Source organism: Lucilia sericata, unplaced genomic scaffold (genome assembly GCF_015586225.1).
Source record: "Lucilia sericata isolate MDLA Ls3-8-SP2 unplaced genomic scaffold, ASM1558622v1 Contig000464F_arrow, whole genome shotgun sequence".
Taxonomy (NCBI): domain Eukaryota; kingdom Metazoa; phylum Arthropoda; class Insecta; order Diptera; family Calliphoridae; genus Lucilia; species Lucilia sericata.
The window spans coordinates 248,166-275,914 of record NW_023994479.1 but is presented as its reverse complement, the minus strand read 5'-3'; the positions used below and the strand labels follow the sequence as shown (position 1 = coordinate 275,914).

The 27,749-nt window shown below is 30.7% G+C and overlaps 1 protein-coding gene across 1 annotated transcript; it reads right to left on the bottom strand.

The window, feature by feature from the left end:
* Nucleotides 1–343: 343 nt before the first annotated feature.
* On the bottom strand, nt 344–18,110 carry LOC119605204 (odorant receptor 67d-like). The gene is made up of 5 exons (XM_037958164.1): nt 18,084–18,110; nt 1,432–1,701; nt 869–1,377; nt 625–814; nt 344–568 (listed from the first exon to the last, which is right to left on the bottom strand). The coding sequence occupies exons 1-5, from the start codon at nt 18,108–18,110 to the stop codon at nt 344–346; spliced, it is 1,221 nt and encodes a 406-aa protein (XP_037814092.1).
* Between the last annotated feature and the right edge of the window lie 9,639 nt (nt 18,111–27,749).

The window sequence follows — 27,749 nt, the reverse complement described above, 5'->3', positions numbered from 1 at the left end:
TGAATTAGAACTGAACTAAACTAGAACTGAACTGGTACTGTTTTAGAATTAAACTACAACTCAACTGAAATATAATAGAATTCACATGAATTAGAACTAAAACTAGCATTCATATGTAACTATGAAGCAGAGTTGAAATTAATTGATATACAATTGCTATTAATCTGAAATTCGGGTGAATCGACTTTTGAGTAATTAAAAGTCTATAACAAAAACATGCTACTGCTTTAATATATTGATCTAAAAACCAAAGCGTGACTAAACTAAACAGCTAAGATACTAACAAAAAGGTTAGATATTTGTAAATATCAGATATTTGTAAATAATATAATATAGTAAAATTTCACATATCGTCCGATTCCAAAAAGTTCAAAAGCATCATCATGTAACTATATATAGCTTTTGTTAATTGTAGTGCCGTGCTCATAGATAAAGGCATAACTTGACCAATAGTCAACGTTGTTGGTCGTTGGGACTTTCGCAACATTAAAAGCACTAATTTTTGTTCGGGTATGGTCAGCTCGTACCATAGACAGTCGCCGTAAATGACATCGACTACTTCCTCGTTCTGTAATTGTATAATTTTTAAAATTAAAAGGTAAGTTTTTGAAGGCATATACCCACCGATATTTCCACCAGATGCCCAAGTCCACAATATACATATAAAAAAATTGCACTGTATAACAAATACGAAAAGGCAGCTGGCCAACTGTGTGTTATAATGCAAAAAATTGTACAGCAAATACTCATTACCGAAGTAAATATTTGAACAAATATTACACCATAGTAGGATTGTTCAACTTGCTTCACAAACCTAAATTGATGACAAGGATTATTAAATATGTTTTGATGCATATTTAGTACTTACATATTATAATTCTGATGCCATTCGACAATGTCCTTTAAAAGACGCATCGATTTCTTTGGATTCTCTAGTGCCATTTGATTTAATTTCTCAAATTTTATCTTTAAAATATCCTTAAATAATGGAATATGTATTATGAGTACAAAAATGTATGTGTCACCGGCAAAATTTCCAAAACCTCCCAAACACATAAGAAAAACATGGACTACATTATGCATCATATAACCAATATGAGTAGAAGGATCTATGCCTGGCAGTAAAAACTGCATGACAAATAATTTCTCACCATACAGCAAACCATAAATTAGAGGATACAAAACAATTATGGGCAAAGTACCAAGATAAATGCATAAAACCAATTTTAAAATTTTCGATGTTAAATCAATACGATATGATAGAACTTTCAGAAATTCCTTCTCTTTTTGATAATCCTTGTAAATATTAGTCAATGTTTGATTCATAGAAACCATAGCAGAACGATGATAAAGAGCCCCGAGTAGTTTACTATAACCCTACAAATAACGTTTAGAGAATAATTTTGCAAATCAATCGAAATATATATGCACCTGTACTGCACCACCCATTAAACATAGAGTCTGTAAAATAACTTTCCAGTCTTTATCCACTACCAGTCCTATATACATCGTATAAAATGTACAAGCAATAAAAGCATTAATTGCTATAATCACGATCCATGTTAACCAGTATATCTTAAAGTTTGGATGAATGATATTAGCACCACAAATCGCAGCTATTCTTGAAATAACTTTTATTATGTCAGTATAACGATCATAACAGTTTTTAGCCATTTTTTTTTCAACAAAATTGGGGAAATTCTAAAATTCAACTAATCGTTTTTGAACCTTACGCAATATTTTATACCGCATAAGATAATACTAATTATACTGAGCGAAAAAGTTATTTTTTTGTGAACTGAACTCAACTATTTATAAATGAACTAAAACTAAAGTAGAACTAATCTAGAACTGAATATAAGTGGACTTTAACAGAAATAGTAACGAAATGGACTAAACAAGCACAGAGTAACAAACCAACTATCAATCAAATATAGGAATGTAAAAAAGTATAATTTCACATATGTCCGATTCCAAAATATTCAACAGCATCATTATATATAGTGCCGTGAAAAACAATTATTTGACCATAGACAACGTCGTCGGTAGTGTTCATAGCGATGTTTTCGATGTCAAAAATTTCGAACTAGAACTAAACTAGAACTGACTAGAACGGATCTAGAACTTACTACTAGAACTGAACTAGAACTGAACTAGAGCTGAACTAGAACTGAACTAGAACTGAACTAGAAACTGAACTAGAACTGAACTAGAACTGAACTAGAACTGAACTAACGAACTAGAACTGACTTAGAACTGAACTAGAACGAACTAGAACTGAACTAGAACTGAACTAGAAACTGAAACTAGAACTGAACTAGACTGGAACTAGAACTGAACTAGAACTGAACTAGACTGACTAGAACTGAACTAGAACTGAACTAGAACTGAACTAGAACTGAACTAGAACTGAACTAGAACTGAACTAGACTGAACTAGAACTGAACTAGAACTGAACTAGAACTGAACTAAACTGAACTAGAACTGAACTAGAACTGAACTAGAACTGAACTAGAACTGAACTAGAACTGAACTAGAACTGAACTAGAACTGAACTAGAACTGAACTAGAACTGAACTAGAACTGAACTAGAACTGAACTAGAACTGAACTAGAACTGAACTAGAACTGAACTAGAACTGAACTAGAACTGAACTAGAACTGAACTAGAACTGAACTAGAACTGAACTAGAACTGAACTAGAACTGAACTAGAACTGAACTAGAACTGAACTAGAACTGAACTAGAACTGAACTAGAACTGAACTAGAACTGAACTAGAACTGAACTAGAACTGAACTAGAACTGAACTAGAACTGAACTAGAACTGAACTAGAACTGAACTAGAACTGAACTAGAACTGAACTAGAACTGAACTAGAACTGAACTAGACTGAACTAGAACTGAACTAGAACTGAACTAGAACTGAACTGAACTAGAACTGACTAGAACTGAACTAGAACTGAACTAGAACTGAACTAGAACTGAACTAGAACTGAACTAGAACTGAACTAGAACTGACTAGAACTGAACTAGAACTGACTAGACTGAACTAGAACTGAACTAGAACTGAACTAAAACTGAACTAGAACGAACTAGAACTGAACTAGAACTGAACTAGAACTGAACTAGAACTGAACTAGAACTGAACTAGAACTGAACTAGAACTGAACTAGAACTGAACTAGAACTGAACTAGAACTGAACTAGAACTGAACTAAGAACTGAACTAGAACTGAACTAGAACTGGAACTAGAACTGAACTAGAACGGAACTAGAACTGAACTAGAACTGAACTAGAACTGAACTAGAACTGAACTAGAACTGAACTACACTAGAACTGAACTAGAACTGAACTAGAACTAGAACTGACTAGAAACTGAACTAGAACTGAACTAGAACTGAACTAGAACTGAACTAGAACTGAACTAGACTGAACTAGAACTGAACTAGAACTGAACTAGAACTGAACTAGAACTGAACTAGAACTGAACTAGAACTGAACTAGAACTGAACTAGAACTGAACTAGAACTGAACTAGAACTGAACTAGAACTGAACTAGAACTGAACTAGAACTGAACTAGAACTGAACTAGAACTGAACTAGAACTGAACTAGAACTGAACTGAACTGAACTGAACTGACTAGAACTGAACTAGAACTGAACTAGAACTGAACTAGAACTGAACTAGAACTGAACTAGAACTGAACTAGAACTGAACTAGAACTGAACTAGAACTGAACTAGAACTGAACTAGAACTGAACTAGAACTGAACTAGAACTGAACTAGAACTGAACTAGAACTGAACTAGAACTGAACTAGAACTGAACTAGAACTGAACTAGAACTGAACTAGAACTGAACTAGAACAACTAGAACTGAACTAGAACTGAACTAGAACTGAACTAGAACTGAACTAGAACTGAACTAGAACTGAACTAGAACTGAACTAGAACGAACTAGAATGAACTAGAACAGAACTAGAACTGAACTAGAACTGAACTAGAACTGAACTAGAAACTGAACTAGAACTAACTAAAACTGAACTAGGACTGAAATAGAACTGAACTAGAACTGGTGAGATCTGTTGCTAATTACTGTAGAACTTCTGAATTTTGTTAAATGTAGAACAATTATATATTAAATAATTTTTTTCACTGTATTTCTAATGTCTTAATTGTCTTACAGTAAAATAATAATGTATTTAGCATGACAGGAGAATGATATGTTAATCGGTTGCAATATTGTATGATAAAATACACCGTTTGTACTGCACCCTACTCCGTATATTATTTTAGTTTATAAAACTTGCTTGTATTTCGTTCCAATTTCGACGTGAAAATGGTTTATGACAAGCTAGAGTGCAATTCGAAATCTGTTACCTCGATTCCCTTGTTTATGGAAGAATAAAGGATATTTTAAAGAATTTTCTTAACCTTTGTATATTCTAGAGATCCAGTTACAAGAAATAATTTCTGTGAAGAGATTTTAACAAAATTTAGTGGAATTCGTGGATGTCTCTTTTGCTGATAATTTTACAGAAATAAATTGGACTAAAAAAGTGGTTCTTAATGTAAAAGGTGCAGTTATGGTATATTGCTGTAGGGTATCTGTTGGGACTGATTTATGACGGCAATAAATTTATTAAATATTGATGAAAACAAAATTAAATTTCTCTAACGTTTTACTCATATTAATTTTTTGTAATATGCAATCAATTGACCAATATATACATACATTTGTATTTATGTATGTATGTATAACAATATAAAATTTTTAATTATAAAAGAACAAAAATTAATTAATAGTTGTTAATAATTTTAATTGTCTTAATTGCTCCGCATTTTGTCTCTCTTGGGATACTTGAATGGTCCATCCGTTAACATCAATTATAAGTTCTCTGATCAATGAAATTTATAAAATTCTTATTGTATGCATAATTACTTGTCACCATTTGAAAGTGCATCAAGAAAATTTTACTTATAGCGCCGTAATCTTTAAAGGCCCACTTTCTTATACATATTTAAGCCCTAATTCACAAAAAATCTATAAAATTTTATTCAATATTTCATCTTTGAAATCAAATTTAAAACCAATATAAATATTTTTAATAACAACTATTAAAGGCCCCTTAAAAACTTAACGCCCCTTTCCTAGTCCAGTAGTATTTATTTGTGTTTTACTATGACTACCCTGTTAAGCGTACATACATATGAGTAAATGTGTGTATATTTTTAGCTTTTAGCAATTTTTTTCGATTCTATTTTACAATTCACACAACATTTTTACCCTCGTTAAGTTGTTTGTTGTGGAATGGCTGACTGATCGATATCCTTAGTGCAAAAATTAACAAAACATAAAAAAAAATTGAAAAAAAAAAACATGAGCATACACGCTTGTTACCCACAACCACCCACAGTTTGTTTTTTCCTCATTCATTGCTGTAAAACATCCCTTAAGTTTACACCCCAAACCTCTAAACACTACAGCCTTACTCATACATTTCTATACCCATGTTTACCTCTATGAGCAAAACTTAAAAAAAAGAAAAAATATAAAAAATCATGCTCAAAAACTTGCTCATCCGCAAGGAACCATTAAACTTTTTCTGTGTTTATATTTTTTACTTTTTTTTTTGAAAATCCATCATTGAAAAGTAAACTTCCGTACGACCATGTTTGTTTCCATTTCGATTTCGTTGTTGTTCGTGTTGTTGTTTCTTTTTCTTTCTTTCGCTCTTTTCAAATAATTTTCCATATTTTTTTAACGATTTGAATTTTTCACTTGTCTTTTAAGAACGGTGGGAGTGTGGACTGCGAGTGTGTATGAGTTGGTTTTTGTATAGACAACTTATACTACCCCACATTTACCCCGAGGGGTGGTTGATTTAGATACGACTTTGTTATACTCGTACGAGTATTGTTTTGTGTGTGTAGGTTATATGAAGTGGGGTCTCCCTAACATTGTTGTTGTTTTGATTGTAGGATACAGTGGAAAAAAATAGACTATTTACTATATTTTAATAAAAGGAAATATGCAAATCAAAAATGTTTAACTAACTAGAACTGAACTAGAACTGAACTAGACGAGCTAGAACTGACTAGAACTGAACTAGAACTGACTAGATCTGAACTAGACTGAACTAGAACTGAACTAGAACTGAACTAGAACTGAACTAGAAACTGAACTAGAACTGAACTAGAACGGAACTAGAACTGAACTTAAAAAAATAGAAATGAACTAGAACTGAACTAGAACTGAACTAGAGAACTGGAACTAGAACTGAACTAGAACTGAACTAGAACTGAACTAGAACTGAACTAGAACTTAACTAGAACGGAACTAGAACTGAACTAGAACTGAACTAGAACTGAACTAGAACTGACTAGAACTGAACTAGAACTGAACTAGAACTGAAACTAGATGAACTAGAACTGAACTAGAACTGAACTAGAACTGAACTAGAACTGAACTAGAACTGAACTAGAACTGAACTAGAACTGAACTAGAACTGAACTAGAAACTGAACTAGAACTGAACTACTGAACTACTGAACTAGAACTGAACTAGAACTGAACTAGAACTGAACTAGAACTGAACTAGAACTGAACTAGAACGGAACTAGAACTGAACTAGAACTGACTAGAACTGAACTAGAACTGAACTAGAACTGAACTAGAACTGAACTAGAACTGAACTAGAACTGAACTAGAAACTGAACTAGAACTGAACTATGAACTAGAACTACTGAACTGAACTAGAACTGACTAGAACTGAACTAGAACTGAAACTAGAACTGAAACTAGAAACTGAACTAGAACTGAACTAGAACTGAACTAGAACTGAACTAGAACTGAAACTAGAACTGAACTAGAACTGAACTAGAACTGAAACTAGAACTGAACTAGAACTACTAGAACGAACTAGAACTGAACTAGACCTAAACTATAATTGAACTAGAACTGAACTAGACCTAAACTATAATTGAACTAGAACTGGACCTGAACTCGACTGGAACTCAATTATTCCTAAGATTCTTTGCCGTCATTCTGGTTCTAGAAATTGGGAATTTCAAGATATGTATTGTTTTTTTGCCTCACTGTGCAATACAACGATGGTTCTGTATAATAGTATGTAGTCCTAACTTTTTTATACATTGTAAATTGCGCGTTATTGTTGCTGTTGTTTGTATTAATGTATGTAAATATGTTCGTGTATTTGTTTGTTTGTATGTATGTTTATAGCCATGTGTATAAATGTTGTTATTGAGTTTTGTATGGGCTTTTAAGTATTTTTGATTACATTTTTTCCATTTTTATGAAATAAACATGAAAAAAAAATACAAAAATGTTTTTTTCTAAAATCCAGTTTGGTATGTTGTTAGTGGTAACAGTTGACTGGAGATTATTTTTTTTATTTTTTTAATAAAAATATGAATTTACAGTTTTTGTGGTTATAGGTAACGATTTTATTTAAAATTTTATATTAATACTATTAGGTTTGAAAACAAAAGATAAATTAGGTATTTTTAGCAAACTAATAACAGTTTACTTTGTCCTTTTTAGTTGAGGATTTATGTTATAATTTCATTATGTGTGAAAAGGAAAATTTTAAATTCAACATGTGTATTCTTAGGAAATTGAAAAATAACAATTAGAACTGAACTAGAATTTTTTTCTTCTTAAAACCATTTAACAAGAAAGGTCAAGGTTATTGAGTTTTTAATGATTTTAGATCAGTGTTCGATACAAGGAGATAAAATGTCAAACTTTTCAATAGAAAGTAAATTATTATTAAAATTTTTCTATAAAATGTAAAATTTTTTGTGAATAATTTCTATAAAAAAATACATTTTCTCCGAATGAAAGCTTAACTGCTTTCATTCAGCGCCTGTGACTGTGGTAGCCGACCACTGACTTAAATGTATAATTAAAATACATACATATGTATCTATGAATCGTTAATAACCTATAACAACTGCAGCAAATAGCTCTAATTATATTGTCCATCAAACTTGTTTCGTCCTTCATGCACATTCTCTAAGTATTATTTTTGCAAATGGAAACTATTCCGCCAGTAGAGTTCATAAATAATAAATTTGTAATTATGCGCATAATAAATTAATATTTTAATTATATTTTAAAACATTTTAATTGATTTCATTAACGCATTTTTTTGTGGTTATAAATAATTTTCACACACGCACACACTCATAAACACTTTAATATTTAATTATAGAATACATACTGGAAAAAAATTGTATAAAAAAATTGCAACAAAATATTGTATTTAAATTCCATGTTTGAGTAATTAAAAAATATTTTAAATAACAGCTGCCATGCCTTGTTGTAAATATCATAGTTGGACAAGTTCTCCATGGCTAATGGTTAACTCCTGTTATTTCTACAGCTCCCCAACTCTCACCACCACATTACTGATTCTCTAACTCATCAAAGCAGAACAGCAAACTGCAGATGTTTGGAAACCATTTTATTTTTATTAAAGATATTATAGACAAATTTAAATGCAATTAAACGCTAAATGGACGGACGTTGTATTCTAGTTATTTTTTTTTTTTTTTTCTTTTAAAAATTTTTAATTATTTCTTTCGCACAATTTATTTATGCATTTTAATGGACATAAATTTATGTTAAATGCATCATAATTTAGTCGTTGTTGTAGTTTCTTTTTCCTTTCTAGATCGCATGCCATGTTTAAGGTGTTAAATGTGGTATTGATCGCCCTTTGGGCATAATAAACATTTAATTTGTAGATTCAGTTTTAGTTATATTCCTTTATATATTTTAAATTTATAAGCAATTTTTAATACATTGTATTTTTTTAGTGTTTTTAATTCGCTGGAAATTTTTAATTGAATTTTTTTTCTTTGCGCTTACATTTTATTAGTTTCGTTCTAGGAAGAACTGTAACTTCAGGACAGTTAAAAGCAGGTTTTAGTGGCAATTTGTTTCGCAAGTGTCAGTGTGTCATATCTTGAAGTGAAACTTGGCACGAAAAGAAACTTGCTGAAAATTTTATATAAAAGAAATATTAACGAAATTTTTTATAAAAGAAAAATTAACAAAATTTTTTATAAAAAAACTTAACGAAAGGCAAATTAACCAAAAGGAAAGAAAATCTAAATATATTTTCTATTAACAACAAAATTTTGCTAAAATTTCTATAAAAATAAAATTCAATGAAAGATTTCTATAAAAGAAATTTTTACATAAAGATAATTTAAAGAACATTTTCTATCAAAATACTGAACTAGAACAGAACTAGAACTGAACTAGAACTTAAACTAGAAAAGAACTACAAAAGAAATAGAAAAGACCTAGAACAGACCTAAGAAAAGAACTAGAACAGTACTACAACAGAACTAGAACTGAACTAGAACAGAACTAGAACTGACTAGAACTGAACTAGAACTGAACTAGAACTGAACTAGAACTGAACTACTGAACTAGAACTGAACTAGAACTGAACTAGAACTGAACTAGAACTGAACCAGAACTGAACTAGAACTGAACTAGAACTGAACTAGAACTGAACTAGAACTGAACTAGAGAACTGAACTAGAACTAGAACTGAACTAGAACTGAACTAGAACTGAACTAGAACTGAACTAGAACTGAACTAGAACTGAACTAGAAACTGAACTAGAACTGAACTAGAACTGAACTAGAACTGAACTAGAACTGAACTAGAACTGAACTAGAACTGAACTAGAACTGAACTAGAACTGAACTAGAACTGAACTAGAACTGAACTAGAACTGAACTAGAACTGAACTACAACTGAACTACAACTGAACTAGAACTGAACTAGAACTGAACTAGAACTGAACTAAACTGAACATAGAACTGAACTAGAATTAGAACTGAACTAGAACTTAACTAGAAAAGAACTACAAAAGAACTAGAAAAGACCTAGAACAGAACTAGAAAAGAACTAGAACAGTACTACAACAGACTAGAACTGAACTAGAACAGAACTAGAACTGAACTAGAACTGAACTAAAACTGAACTGGAACTGAACTAGAACTGAACTAAAAACTGAACTAGAACTGAACTAGAACTGAACTAGAACTGAACTACAACAGAACTAGAACTGAACTAGAACAGAACTAGAACTGAACTAAAACTGAACTGGAACTGAACTAGAACTGAACTAGAACTGAAGTAGAACTGAACTAGAACTGAACTAGAAACTGAACTAGAACTGAACTAGAACTGAACTACAACAGAACTAGAAATGAACTAGAACAGAACTAGAACTGAACTAAAACTGAACTGAAAGAACTGAACTAGAACTGAACTAGAACTGAACTAGAACTGAGTAGAACTGAACTAGAACTGAACTAGAACTGAACTAGAACTGAACTAGAACTGAACTAGAACTGAACTAGAACTGAACTAGAACTGAACTAGAACTGAACTAGAACTGAACTAGAACTGAACTAGAACTGAACTAGAACTGAAACTAGAACTGAACTAGAACTGAACTAGAACTGAACTAGAACTGAACTAGACTAGAAACTGAACTAGAACTGAACTAGAACTGAACTAGACGAACTAGAACTGAACTAGAACTGACTAGAACTGAACTAGAACTGAACTAGAACTGAACTAGAACTGAACTAGAACTGAACCTAGAACTGAACTAGAACTGAACTAGAAACTGAACTAGAACTGCACTAGAACTTAACTAGAACTGAACTAGAACTGAACTAGAACTGAACTAGAACTGAACTAGAACTGAACTACTGAATAACTGAACTATAACTGAACTAGAACTGAACTAGAACTGAACTAGAACTGAACTAGAACTGAACTAGAACTGAACTAGAACTGAACTAGAACTGAACTAGAACTGAACTAGAACTGAACTAGAAGACTAGACTACTAGAAACTGAACTAGAACTGAACTAGAACTGAACTAGAACTGAACTAGAACTGAACTAGAACTGAAACTAGAACTGAACTAGAACTGAACTAGAACTGAACTAGAACTGAACTAGAACTGAACTAGAACTGAACTAAAACTGAACTAGAACTGAACTAGAACTGAACTAGAACTGAACTAGAACTAACTAGAACTGAACTAGAACTGAACTAGAACTGAACTAGAACTAACTAGAACTGAACTAGAACTGAACTAGAACTGAACTAGAACTGAACTAGAACTGAACTAGAACTGAACTAGAACTGAACTAGAACTGAACTAGAACTGAACTAGAACTGTACTAGACCTGAACTAGAACTGAACTAGAACTAGAAAATTTTTCTAAAATGAATATTTATTGCATTTATTTCTATTATTTATTGAGCATTTAAAATGCTGCATTTTAGAAATATTCAATTTTTTTTTGAACATTTTTAAAAGTTTATTGAAATTTGTTTAAATAATTCCTGTGTACAAATATTAACTCTTCTCAACCAAACCTTTAAATCACTTTCAATCTTACATCCCTACAAAAGGGAATAATTTCTATTGTTAACTATACTTCCTTAACGCACCCTTTAGAATTTCACTTTTTAACAAAACACAATTCATTAACATACCCTATTTCTAAATAGTTTATAGATTATATTTATTTTTTATCATTATTTATCATTTTATTTAAGTTTTCTCATATTTCGGCTACCAGTATCAGTTACCGTCTGCAAAACGACAAAAAACATAAACCCCAACCCCTAAAATAAACTAGACACACATTAAATCCTTTTTTTCTGTTTATTTTTTTACAGTTTTTATCAATTTGACATGAAATTTTTTTTTTAAATTTTTTCACTTCCACTTTTGGGATGTTAAATGTGAGAAAAAAAACTAATTTGCATATGTTTTAAATCTGTTTTAAAAACTCACATTTTTTTTTTTTTTTGGCTACACATCAGATTTTTTATTTTCTATAAAAAATCTCTTTTTTGGGATTGAATTCACATAAAAAAATGTAGTGTAGTCATTGTCGATGAGTTTTTTTCGGGTTACGGGTGTATCTATTTACAAAGATTAATGTGCCGTGCATCTGCATTGAAATTAGCTAGATGTGTTTATTCAAATATATTCAATTTCACTTTTTTCTTTAATATATTTTTTGTTGTTTATCTACTTAGATTTTTGTTTGCCATCAACTAAATCCTTTTTTCTTCCTGATTTGTGTTTATTTGTGCCTCAGGTCTGATTGTTTATTTATTCGGCATATGTTTGGATTTATTTATTTTTATACCCACCATCAAAAAAGATGGGGGGTATATTGATTTTGTCATTCCGTTTGTAACACATTGAAATATTGGTCATAGAGTCATATATATTCTGGGTCCTCATTAAATTCTAAGACGATCTAGCCATGTCTGTCCGTCTGTCCGTCTGTCCGTCCGTCTGTCTGTCTGTCTGTTGAAAGCACGATAGAGTCCGAATGGAAAGAGCTAGAGGGTTGAAATTTCACATAAATATTTCTTATAGGTAAGGTTTGTTTGGTATTGAAAATGGGCAATATCGGTCCACGTTTTCGGATAGCCCCCATACAAGTGGCCCCTCGAAAAGCAGCTGTAACAGCCATAACTTGTTTAAAAATACGAATATAGCGATGAAATTCGACATAAGTAAGTTTCTTATGATCCAAAATCACTATGCAAAATTTTATGAGGATCGGTCCATAATTGACCCTACCCCCCATATAAGATCCCCTTCAGAAAATGACTTTAACGCTCATTACTGGCTTAAAAATACTAGTATATAGATGAAATTCGACATAAGTAAGTTTCATACGAGTCAAAATCTATCTAAAAAGTTTTATGAGGATCGGTCCATGATTGACCCTACCCCCCATATAAGGTCGCCTTCAGAAAACGACTGCAACGCTCATTAATGGTTTAAAAATACGAGTGTAGCGATGAAATTAGACACAAATAAATTTAATACTAACCAAATTCTGTCTACCAAATTTTATGAGGATCGACCCATAATTGGCCCTACCCCCTACATAAGGTCCCCTTCAGAAAATTACTTTAACGCTTATAACTGGCCTAAATATACGAGTATATAGATGAAATTCGACATAAACGCTGTTTGATGGTGGGTATATAAGATTCGGCATAGCCGAATATAACACTCTTACTTGTTTGTTTTGTTATTTTACTTTCATTATTTGGTTTATTAAAATTTTAAAAATGGGTAAAATTTTGGGTATAAAAAAATTAAAGAATTAAATGACATTATAAAGAAGTAATGACAGGATAGAAAGAAAAATAAAAAAATAAATAGATAATTGAGTTGGATTAACACAATGTATAAAAATAAAAACTAATGACAATTTCATATAAAAACGAAATTTCTCGAAAATTTCCTATAAAAACGAAATTTCTGGAAAATTTCATACAAAAACGAAATTTCTGGAAAATTTCCTACAAAAACGAAATTTTTGGAAAATTTTCTATAAAAACGAAATTTCTGAAAAATTTCGTATAAAAACGAAAATTCTCGAAATTTCGTATAAAAACAAAAATTCTCGAAAATTTTCCAAAAAAAAATTAAATTTCTCAAAAATTTCCTATAAAAGCGAAATTTCTGGAAAATTTCCTATAAAAACGAAATTTCTGGAAAATGTGTGTTTGTATGTACATATGTTTGTTTGTTTGTGCTTTATAGACTGCTAAACGGCTGGACCGATTTTCCTGAAATTTTCACAGTTTCTTCCTGTATGTCTGGAAGGAACTATAGGCTACTTTTTATGTTGAAATATCATGTGGGCGACGTGCCACGCCCATATTAAGAAAATATTAAATTAGTATACATATCTGAGATAATATAATAGTTAGAGTCTTCAAATTTTGTCGGAGCAACTTTAGTATCAATATAATTATTTAAGACAAAAAGTGGGCGGATTAGCATTAGGGGGCGTGGCACCTCCCATATAAATTAAATACAAAAATTCGTTTATCTTGGAAACTATTATAGTTAGAATATTAAAAATTTGCACGAGTAACTTTAACATCCATGTAAACATTTTGGGAAATAAATTGGCGGACTACCCATGAGGGGAACTGCACCTCCCATATTAATAAAATACAAAAATTGCACTAAGAACTTAAATATTCATCTGAACATTTTGGAAAAAAAAAGCGGACTTTCGTCATGGGGGGCTTGGAGCCCCCATATAAATTAAATACTAAAATTATTATATCTGAGAAACGATAAGAGCTGGAATCTTCAAATTTTAATTGAAGAACTTTGACATTCATGTGAACATTCAGAGAATAACGGGCGGACTTTCAATGGGAGGCTTGGCACCTCACATATGAATTAAATACAAAATTTCGCTTATCTGGGAAACTAATAGAACAAGATTCTTCAAATATTGCAAAAAGAACTTTATTATACATATGAACATTTTGGAGAAACAAAGGGCGGACTTTCATCTGACATTCCCCTAGGAATTAAATAGAAAAATTCGTATATCTGAGAAACTATTAGAGCTAGAATCTTAATTAACGTCTGCATCTCTGGAAAACATTACAGTTAGAATCTTCAAAATTATTAAGAAGATTTTTTATTTATATTGCTTTTAGGGTACAAAGCACTCTGGGTATAGCTAGTTTCCTATAAAAACGAAATTTCTCGAAAATTTCCTATAAAAACGAAATTTCTCGAACATTTCCTATAAAAACGAAAATTCTCGAAAATTTCCTATAAAAACGAAATTTCTCGAAAATTTCCTATAAAAACGAAATTTCTCGAAAATTTCCTATAAAAACGGAATTTCTCAAAAATTTCCTATAAAAACGAAATTTCTCGAAAATTTCCTATAAAAACAAAACTTCTCAAAAATTTTCTATTAAAACGAAATTTCTCGAAACATTCCTATAAAAACAAAAATTTCCTATAAAAACGAAATTTCTTGAAAATTTCCTATAAAAACGAAATTTCTCGGAAATTTCCTATAAAAACGAAATTTCTGGAAAATTCCTATAAAAACGAAATTTCTCTAAAATTTCCAAAAAAAAAAAAAGAAATTTATCAAAAATTTTATGAAAAGGAAATTTATTTCAAATTTCCTATAAAAAGGAAATTCCTCAAAATTTTTCTAAAAATTTTAAATTTACCAAAAATTTTCTCTATTTAGGAAAATTTTGGTTAAAAAAAAAAAATTATTAAGCTTTACTTTTTAATTTCTTACTCCATCTCCTTTACTTACCCTTACTTTCACATTAAATCTAAATTGAAAATCATATTCTTTGTCTAAAATCCATTAAGTTTTCGACATGTATTTTTCAAATGAATTGTGCTGAAAAGAAAAACTCATTATAAAAATGATATCAACAGCGGTACTTTAGGCATGAATAGTAAATGCATTCGACAAAAACTCCTATTGTAGTCTTTGAAAATGGTAGGAATATCAACTATAAAATATATAAAACACATACGAAAAAAAATAAAGAATAAATGCTGAAACCAACTCTTTTTTATATAGAAAAACCAAACACATTTGCACAGGATACTTTACTTGCATATATTATAAGTAGACAGTGTTGAGGCAAATAATAGGGAGCTAAAAAGGTGAGTTTTGAATTTTGTCATAGAACACCAACTAGAATACGCATTTGAATGCCAGAATCAGCTTTTGCTTTTCAGCGTTAAAAAAATATTGATAAAATTAGTTACAAACATTTTAAATAGATCCTTCTCGCATTATATCCTTTACTGTACTAAACGGTATGTGATTGTAGCAGTAGATCAGCAAAAAAGTACGACAAAGTTCCATTAAAAGCAACAACACTCTTGAGAATATTATACAAGCATGTAATTTATACCTATGTAAATGAATACATACTTACATGTGTAACATTTGTTTATTAATATTAGGGTGTATTCTTTTCGATAAATAGTCTATGACTATAGATAAGTCAATAGTTTTGAGTAAAGACTATAGTTTAGAAAATAGACTTATTTATATCTTTGACCTTAGAACAGAATATAGCATTGTCTATTGATTAGTCTATAATCTTGACTATATATCAGACGATAGTCCTCACTACAGACCCATAGTCTTGACTATAGATCAATCTATAGTCTTGACTATAGATCAATCTATAGTCTTGACTATTGATAAATCAATAGTCTTGAATATAGATCAATCTATAGTCTTGACTATAGATTGACTATAGAATATAGATCAATCTATGGTCTTGACTATAGATCAATATATTGTCTATTGATCAATCTATAGTCTTAACTATAGATCAATCTATAGTCTTGACTAAAGATCAATCTATAGTCTTGACTAAAGATCAATCTATAGTCTTGACTATAAAACAATCTACAGTCTTGACTATTGATCAATCTATAGTCTTGAATAAAGATCAATCTATAGTCTTGACTATAGACCAATCTATAGTCTTGACTATAAATCAATCTATAGTCTTGACTAAAGATCAATCTATAGTCTTGACTATAGATCAATCTATAGTCTTGACTTTAGATAAATCTGCAGTCTTGACTTTAGATCAATCTACAGTCTTGACTATAGATCAATCTATAGTCTTGACTAAAGATCAATATTGATTATAGATCATTAATTAATCCTGACTATAAAACAATCTGGAATATACATCCCTCTTATTGTCTTAACTATAGATCAATCTATAGTCTTGACTAAAGATCAATCTAAAGTCTTGACTAAAGATCAATCTATAGTCTTGACTATAGATCAATATATAGTCTTGACTATAGATCAATATATAGTCTTGACTATAGATCAGTCTATAGTCTTGACTATAGATCAGTCTATAGTCTTGACTATAGATCAATCTATAGTCCTGACTATAGATCAATCTATAGTCCTGACTATAGATCAATCTATAGTCCTGACTATAGATCAATCTATAGTCCTGACTATAGATCAATCTATAGTCCTGACTATAGATCAATCTATCGCCTTGTCTATAGATCAATCTATCGCCTTGTCTATAGATCAATCTATACTTTTGCCTATAGATCAAGTCTTGACTATAGATCAATCTACAGTATTGACTATAGATCAATCTATAGTCTTGAGTAAAGATCAACCTATAGTCTAGACTATAGATCATTCTATAGTCTTGTCTATAACAATCTATAGTCCTGATTATAGATCAATCTATATTCTTGACTATAGATCAATCAAAAGTCTTGACTATAGATATAGATTGACTATATGATCAATCTATATTATTTACTATATGACCAATCTATAGTCTAGATTAAAGATCTGTCTATAGTCTTGACTATAGATCAATCTAGATCTGTCTATAGTCTTGACTATAGATCAATCTAGATAAATCTATAGTCTTGACTATAGATCAATCTATATTCTTGTCTATGGACTAATCTATATTATTGACTATAGATCAATCTATAGTCTTCACTATAGAACAATCTTTTAATAGATCAATCTATATATAGTCTTGACTGCATATCAATCTATAGTCTGGACTATAGATCAAACCAATAATCATTATATTGGGGAAAAATAGTATCATCGCAAATTCGTCCATATTTTATATTTTTTTTTTTTTTTGAAAACACCACCCTAATATAAATATTTACCTACACATATTTACCTTACATATTTATTTAGTACAATTCTAAAGTCTTGTTTGCCTTCTAATATACATAAATATATATCTACTCCTACATTTATAAATAAATAAAATGCATTCGCTCGTCCTTTAACAAGTGTCTATATGTTTGTGTGTTTGTATTTACATGTGCATGCATAAGTTAAATCATTGGGATGCAATTAACACAAGTACTTAATGAATGCCTGCCTGGCAGCGTGGCTGGTTGGCTGAATGGTGACTGCATGTTTGCTTAAGTGCTACAATGCCTGACTATTTAACATTACATTGGCATTGTCCTTAGCCTTGTAGTTTTAAATGGGAATGAAACAAAAAATAAATAAATGTGTGTGTGGTGTTGTAAGTATGAAAGGAAGGTTTATAGTTGAATGACTAAATGGATATGTGAGAGTTTGTGTGTATGCATTTAGTTGAATGTCAGCCAACGTCATCTTAACAATTACACACACTCTCCCTCACTCACACATAAGCTAACAACATCTTTATGCATTTTAGTTGGCGGTGTTGTAAGTATGAACATACATTTTGTGGCACAATGCGTTTCGTCCACTTAATGTCAATGATGGCGTTACTTTGTTTTTCATCTTCATCTTATAAGCATGTACAATATAATATAGCATGTTTTTTGTTTTAATGCAGCTATGTTTGTAAAAAAATAATTGTGTGTATTCGTTCATCATCATCATCATCATGGGCTATATGTTGTGAATATTCATAATATTTCTTTTATGTTTAACTTGCACTTAAGTATTACAATACTCATACACAACATCCATGTCCCGCAACCACTCGTCAGTTTTATCGTACGGTTCCCATTCTTTTCTTGTGTCTTAAAAAACATGCACGACGCATTTAGCAAACAATTCAACTAGAATTATTCTCATTCTGCTATATGGAACAAGCCAAAAAAAAAAAATTATGTAAAAATATTGCATAAAATTTTAGTTGTCATTAAAATGTTATAAAAAAATGTACAATAGAAAAATGTATATGTTTGTAAATTTATAACGACTAATTTAGGGCCCTACATAGAGACTAATTATTGAACATTGACAGGATTGACAATCCTTATTGATATTCCAACATCTTATAGTCCAGATTAAATTAAAATCTTAATTATAAATAAGTCTATAGGCGTTACTATAGATTAGTTTCAAATCTTGATCAGTCTACAATCTAGACTTTATATCAGTCTATAACATTAAATGCAGATCAGTTTATATACTTGAATATAGATCTATCTATAGTCTACACTATAGTTTAGCCTTAGTCATCACTTTAAAAATAACACTCTATAGCAATCACTACATATGAATTACAGTCTTCACTATAGGCCACTCAATAGACTTGACCACAGATCAGTCTATAAATTTGACTGCAGATCAGTCTATAGACTTAACTATAGATCAGTCTAATCTTCACTATAGAGCACTCAATTGTCTTCACTATACAGCAGTCTATATTTTTCACTATAGATCAATCTGTACCCATTATATAGATTAAATATAGTCTTGAATATAGACAAAAACAATTTGTAGTCTTCTCTATAAATCTGTGTATAATCATCACTATAGATCAGTCTAAAGGCATCACTATAAATCAGTCTATAGTCTTGACTATAGATCAGTCTATAATCATTAATATATATCAATCCATAAAGACTTGACTATAGACCAATCTATAATGTCTTGACTATAGATCAGTCTATAGTCTTGACTATAGATCAGTCTATAGTCTTGACTATAGATCAGTCTATAGTCTTGACTATAGATCCGTCTATAGTCTTGACTATAAATCAGTCTATAGGCTTGATTATAGAGCAGTATGTGGTATTGACTATAGATCAGTCTATAATCATCACTATAAATCAGTCTATAGTCTTGTCTAAAGACTTGACTATAGATCAGTTTATATAGTCTTGACTATAGATCAGTCTATGGTCTTGACTATAGATCAGTTTATATAGTCTTGATTATAGATCAGTCTATAGTCTTGAATATAGATCAGTCTATACAGTCTTGACTATAGACCAGTCTATGGTTTTGAATATAGATCATTCTATATAGTCGTGACTGTAGATCAGTCTATGGTCTTGAATATAGATCAGTTTATATAGTCTTGATTATAGATCAGTCTATATTCTTGACTATGGTCTTGAATATAGATCAGTCTATGGTCTTGAATATAGATCAGTCTATGGTCTTGAATATAGATCACTCTATATAGTCTTGACTATAGATCAGTTTATGGTCTTGACTGTAGATCAGATTATATAGTCTTGACTATAAGTCAGTCTATGATCTTAACTATAGATCAGTTTATATAGTCTTGATCAGTCTATTGTCTTCATTATAGATCAGTTTATATAGTCTTGACTATAGATCAATCTATAATCTTCAATATAGATCAGTCTATAGTCTTGAATAAAGATCAGTCTATAGTCTTGACTATACATCAGTCTTTAGTCTTGACTATAGATTAGTCTATACTCTTGACTATAGACATGTTGCTCACGGGCTGCTGAAGGACCTGTTACTATCTACAGAGTTGAATTTAGGCCAGTCTATAATATTGACTATCTATTATACTTATTAGTTCTCATTACGGATCTGTTTATAGAATATGCTATACATAAGTCTATATACTATATATGGATCAGTGTTAAATATTGCTCATAGATCAATCTATATATATAATCATGACCATATATCACTCTATAGTTAAAAATCTTGAATGTAGATCAGTCCTAATGTAGGTTATTTTGTATTCTTTACTAAGTTTAGTATTCTTTTTATGTTGTGGTTGTCGTGCAATGTATGACCTATGGTAAAGTGCAAATCATTTACATACATATGTACAAATACCCATTGTGCACGTAAGGTGTTTATTAACAGATCGTTTGACATTGTTACCAACATAAAATATAAAAATATATTTTCAACAAACTCCGTTAAACAACATAAGTAAAAAAAAATTGTAACAACCAACAACCAACGAACACTTAAATAAACACACACCTTATTCTTCATGTGCGGACTTAAATACAATCTCTCCTGTAAGAATCGCTTGCACATTAATTTCGTAGTAGGCAGACAGTCTGAGGCAAAGAATTAAATGGGGCAACAACAATTTGTTGTTCGTTGTTGTATCTTATTTTCAACCCATTCAGAGACAGTGAGTTGAGTCCTGTATTGTAGAGTTACAAACATCTCAAGTACGTGAACACAATGACAAGTTGCACAAAGATGTTGTTTTGTTGTTGTTGCTGGCTGCTGCTATTATTTTTTATGCGACACTTGTAAAGTAGAAAAGCTATAACAGCAATAAAAACAAAATGAAAATTGCATCATTTTGTTGCATGTACTTTAAAACCTTAAACATAACAATATACATACATTGCTTTTTTTGTATGTGTATTAAACAAGTAAGAAAGTAGAGTCGGTTGTGGCGCACTATATAACATCCTACAGGAATTGTGGTTATCGTTGTTGTTTACTAACACAACATCAACTAGATTTGAGCCTATTTAAGAAGAAATCAGCAATTGTTTAAAAGGTATACATGGACGTATGAGTGATGAAACTTTCATAATCAAATCTGAAAATGATGTATTATTTCCGTGCATAACAAACTTCAGCACAAACTCATAACACACTCCTCGCCATAGTGGTTTATGTAATTGTTTATTCATCATATCTACTAATTATATTCGAAATACTTGAAAAACAACAGCAACTAAATGTGCATAAAATAATAAAAATTATGACATACAGTTCCCAGCTAAACCCTTTAACTATTACATTTCATTTTTTTTTTTCATAATATTTTAAGTAGGCGGGAATGTCTCATTTATTCAAGTACCACCAAATCACATGTGTGACATCTGCATAAGTACCAGGAGACGACACTTCAATTGGTTAAATGCATATGCAGAATTAATTATATATATTTCAAACTCCTTGCTCATACATTCATTACATATTCTTTACATATTTGTTGTTGAAGAAAAAAAAAAAAATACACAAAAGTAATTTCAATAAGCCTATAACGGTAATGAAAGGGTTTTTGTTTTTTTTCTCTGCATAAAGTTGTAATTTAGATTGTTTTTTGCTGATGTTTTTGCTTTACATTAATTTACATATTTTTATTTTGCTTTTTTCGATAATCATTCTCCAGTATTTCCCTAACAAAATCACCCATTTGGTCTAGAACCAGTCTATAGTCTGGTCTATAGCCAAGACTATAGACTGGTCTATAGTCAAGAATATAGACTGGTCTATAGTCAAGACTATTGACTGGTCTATAGTCAAGACTATTGACTGGTCTATAGTCAAGACTATAGACTGGTCTATAGTCAAGACTATAGACTGGTCTATAGTCAAGACTATAGATTGGTCTATACTCAAGACTATAGACTGGTCTATAGTCAAGACTATAGACTGGTCTCTAGTCAAGAATATAGACTGGTCTATAGTCAAGACTATAGACTCGTCTGTAGTCAAGGCTATAGACTCGTCTGTAGTCAAGACTATAGACTGGCCTATAGTCAAGACTATAGACTGGTCGGTAGTCAAGACTATAGACTGGTCTATAGTCAAGACTATAGACTGGTCTATAGTTAAGACTATAGACTGGTCTATAGTTAAGGCTATAGACTGGTCTATAGTTAAGACTATAGACTGGTATTTAGTGAAGACTATAGACTGGTCTATAGTCAAGACTATATACTGTTCTATAGTCAAGACTATAGACTGGTCTTTAGCAAGACTATAGACTGGTCTTTAGCAAGACTATAGACTGGTCTATATTCAAGACTATAGACTGTTCTATAGTCAAGACTATAGGCTGGTTTATAGTTAAGGCTACAGACTTGTCTATAGTTATGTTTGTAGACTGATCTATAGACAAGTCTATGGACTGGTATATATTAAAGTCTATAGGCTACTGGTCTATGGTCAAGTCTCTATACTAGTCTATAGTCAAGACTATGGACTGGTGTATAGCCAATGCTGTACACTGTTCTATAGCCTTGACTATGGTCTGGTCTATAGTCAAAACTGTATACTAGGCTATAGTCAAGACTATGGAATAGTCCACTATGTACTGGTCTATATTAAAGACTATTGTCTAGACTATATACTAGTGTGTTGTTGAGCCTCTTTACTAGTGTATTGTCAATACTATATACTGGTCCAGAATCCGATCTTATCTATAGTTAAGACTACAGCCTATAGTCGAGACTATAGACTAATCTGTAGTCAATATTATAAACCGATATATAGACTGATCTATAAATAATACCAAGGACTGAATTGATTATAGAACAATATAGTATGTATTATAATTATAAGTAGACCAATCTAAAGTTTTGATGAAAGACTAGTGATAGTTGTAAGCATAGTCTAGTTTATAGTCTTAACAATAGACCAGTCTTGACAGTAAACAAGTTTTTAGCTTTAAAAAAAAGTCTTGGCCGTCAATTGAAAAAAACAACAACGACATATATAGCTTCGATAAAATGGATAAAAACTCCTTCAATTTGATAGCCAACAAGGTCCACTAAATAAGATTAACATATTGCCGATAAGTATGTATGTTTCAATAATTTCACATTAAAAGCCATTAACACTCTGTTACTAAAAAAAATAAATTAAATATTTATTCTCTGGTTAATGCACAAACTCACAAGCGGATATAATCATTCAACACTTAAACCGTTAATTATCAAAAATATTATACTTTACACTTCCTGGGATTAACGGTAAATGCATGTATATTAGTTTCCTTTCTAAAACGAAATGCATTTAACAACAGTTAATAACTGATAATTTTTAGAGCATGACAACCAACATACATAGTACATCCTTTTAAAAAGTTCCAATAAAAATTACAGTTCTTAAGCTTAATAAAACTCATAAAATTCAAGTCCAAACCATAACATAAGTAGTAATAAAATTCATTAATAATACACCATTAATCGAATATCGATTAATTTATACATTCTGGTTTAAGCTTCGAATTGAAGAAAAAAAAAATATGTTAAATGAACAAATCAACAAGATCAATTTTCAAACTTCATTATGATGAAATCGATAATTATTAAACCGTATTTTTTTATATTCTTTATTTGTTTTTGGGTAAAGCGTCTTAGTGCATGACTGGTTGGATTTTTAACTGCAGTTTCAGACAGACGCATATATTGTTTGGTTATGTGTTTTTTTCTGGACATGCTCTTGAAGAAAAAGGTTACTTTTTTTAGGGTATAAAAAGGCAAACAAACAACACATGTATTTTTGAAATGTTTCTCGTTGTTTGTTTATGTTAAACAAGCACTTTAATCGTCAAATTAACTCCAGCTTATATTAGTTTTCTTAAAAGAAACATTTTTACTTTTTTTTGTCTTAGGTTTTACCTCTTTAGGTTAATAGGAATAAAATGCATTGTTAACACAGTATTTTTGCACATTTAACCATGTTATTTTATTATCTGTATGTTTTTGTGTATTTTGGCATTTATAGGAAATGTGGTTATAACTGAAGGGACCAGATCTGGCAAAATATTATATATTATATCTGGCAAAATATATATATTTTTCAACAAACATTTACTTTATTATGATCTATAATCAACACTATAGTCTGATATCTGGCCATGATAGTAAACTGATCTATAGTAAAGATTATAATTTGATCTACATTCTGACTATTGGCGGTTTATAGTCCAGACAGATCTTTAACCGAGACTATAGACTGATATATAGCCAAGACTGATCTATAGTTACACTATAGTTTGATCCCTAGTCTAGACAATTTACTAACCTATAGTCAAGACTATAGACTGATTTATAGTCAATATTATAGACTGATATATAGTCTAGGCTATAGACTGATCTATAGTCAAGACTATAGACTGATCTATAGTATAGATTATAGACTGATCTATAGTATAGATTATATACTGATCTATAGTCTAGATAGATCTATAGTCTAGACAATAGACCGATCTATAGTCTAGACAATAGACTGATCTATAGTCTAGACAATAGACTGATCTATAGTCTAGACAATAGACTGATCTATAGTCAAGACTATAGACTGATCTTTAGTCAAGACTATAGACTGATCTATAGTCAAGACTATAGACCGATCTATAGTCAAGACAATAGACTGATCTATAGTCAGGAATAGAGACTGATCTATAGTCAAGACTATAGACTGATCTATAGTCAAGACTATAGAGTGATCTATAGACAAGACTGATATATAGTCGAGACTATAGACGGATCTATAGTAAAGACTATAGACTGATATGTTGTCATGACTATAGTATGATCTATAGTCAAGACTATAGACTGATCTATAGTCAAGACTATAGACTGATCTATATTCAAGACTATAGACTGATCTATAGTCAAGACTATAGACTGATCTATAGTTAAGCCTATAGACTGATCTATAGTCAAGACTATAGAATGATCTATAGTCAAAACTATAGGTTGATCTATAGTCAAGAATATAGACTGATATATTATTAAGACTATATATAGAGTGATTTATAGTGAAGACTATAGACTGATCTATAGTCAAGACTATAGACTGACCTATAGCCAAACTATAGACTGATCTATAGTCAAGACTATAGACGGATCTACAGTCAAGACTATAGACTAATCTGTAGTCTAGACTATAGACTAATCTATAGTCAAGACTATAGCCTGATCTATGGTCAAGATAATAGACTGATCTATTGTCAAGACAATAGACTGATTTATTGTCAAGACTATAGACTGAACTTTAGTCAAGACTATAGACTGATTTATTGTCAAGGCTGTATGCTATTCTATAGTAAATACTATAGAAGTGCTATAGTAAATACTATACTTTATAACAAAGATTGTAGACTAATCTGTAGTCATTCAAGACTATAAACTATTCTATATGGGCATATAATCAAGACTGTAATCCAGAGTTTCGATTCGAGAATGCTTTGTTGTAAAAATTATAAAGACTGATCTATAGTCATAGACAAAGACTGATCGATCACTTATAGGCAGCTAAAACATTAAAAAAACAAACGCAGCTTTCTAGGAGCCTCAAATTAAACTTAACCGAGCTTCTTGTAAAACTTATCTTACTTACAATACGGTCACCCTAATACGATTTAAATGTTGTGTTAGGATTCTCACTGTTAAAACCAATAAACATTTTCGATAATTTGAACAATTTGAAGTTTACAATAGCAGCTAAAAAAACAAACAACTCAAATTGCCCTTGATCTGTTGAAAGAACAACTTACATAAAAGGGGTAAAAAATATATAAAACAAACAAAATATGCAGGCATGTACTTGTGATCAGTCATTTAAAATTGATCGAAAATCGATTGATGTTGGACATGACGTGCCAACAAGTAATCAACAACAAACAGTACTTAAAGATACACATTGTTGAAATATAATAAAAAAAGGAGAAAACAAGACAGTTAAGACATTCAATCCCATACAAATGATACCCTGCATCTGTGAGATATAAAAGGGTGCTATGATCAATTAGCTGTTGATTCTCACAGTCTTTTTTCTACATATTCACATGGAATTTGGGTAATTTTAAGGGATAATATGAATATGTTGTACAAATATCGAAGCTTCAACAGATTTTCAGTTAGCTTATTTACGAAAAGTTCTTAATCATTCCGAAATTTACAGCAAAACTAATTCAGAACTATTTTAATGTTACATACATTTATTCAAACCTAAAATACTTTCCCCATTTTAAACAGATATAAAGTACAAGAGCCCTAAAGTAGGTCTAAAAGTTAAACACAAAGAACAGTTCTTTCTGGCTAACAAATTGTCCATAATTACTACTGATCACCAAAAAAAAAAAAAAATTTTTGTTAAAGGGTTTCTTTGGAAAATAAAAATAAAAGAAATTTTTAGAACACAAAAAATTGCTTAACATGTTATATTAATCCAAATTCATGTAAAAATGTTATCTTGTTTAAGAGAAAAGAAAGTACCTTGTTTTAAGTCCTTTCTTTAAATGAAGAAATGTTGTATGAGATGATGTTTATCTTTGTGTCAGCATATAAATTGCGGACAGCCCCTGTTTTGTCAAGTTTGTAAAAAATTTGGTCTTAAAAATGACACCTTTTAATTTATTATCTCAAATTATTTGGTCATGTTTTTTGTTTGGGACATTTTCATTAGTCTTATTAAAATTGCACATATTTAAGTAATTGAAGTAATTTATAAAATACTTTTAAAATTTCAGTAAGTTAAATATTTATATTACAAATGGAAATGGATTCTAATAAATATCGGCACAGATTACTAAGTTTTCAAGTACAACATTTAAAATTTGTACAAATTTGGTAAAACTACGCTATACTGGTATTATAGATATAGTATATTTTATAGACCAGTCTATATATAGTCTGATCAATAGAGCACTCTATATTAGGGCCATAGATCAGTTCTTATAGACTATACTTAACAGTCTATAGTCTGTGTAACAGAGCAGCCTATAATCTGGACTATAGAGCAGTCTACAGACTGGAACAGTACATTGTCTCGAATTTATAACAATCAATTGTCTGGACTATGGATAATTTTATAGTCTGAAGAATAGGGGAGTCTATAGTATGGACTATAGAGCAGTATATAGAGCAGTATATATATAGTCTGGACTATAGAGCAGTCTATAGTCTGGGCTATAGAGCAGTTTATAGTCTGGGCTTTGAAGCAGTCTAGCCTGGTCTATAGAGCAGTTTATAGAAGATTATAATCAGTAATATCTACTATAGACTGCTCTATAGACCAGCCTAGAGTGTTCTATAGCGCAGACTATAGACTGTTCTTTTGTACTATAGAACAGTCTATATTGCGGACTATAAATCATAAAGTCATATAGTCTGTATTATAGACCAATCTATAGTCTGTTCAATAGAGCAGTGCATAATAGGACAGTCAATAGTCTGGACTATAATGTAGTTCATTGTCCAGCGTATAGAGCAGTCTATAGTTTAGAGTATAGAGTCTATAGTATAGATTAGTCTATGGTCTGGACTATAGAGTAGTCTATAGTCTGGACTATAGAGAAGTCTATAATCTGGACTATAGAGTAGTCTATA

Coding starts and splice junctions, on each gene's coding strand:
- LOC119605204 (XM_037958164.1), bottom strand. CDS start 18,110: ATGCATAAAGATGTTGTTAGCTTATGT. Junction 1,378..1,431: donor TAATGGGTGGTGCAGTACAG/GTGCATATATAT, acceptor CGTTATTTGTAG/GGTTATAGTAAACTACTCGG. Junction 815..868: donor TGGCATCAGAATTATAATAT/GTAAGTACTAAA, acceptor TCATCAATTTAG/GTTTGTGAAGCAAGTTGAAC.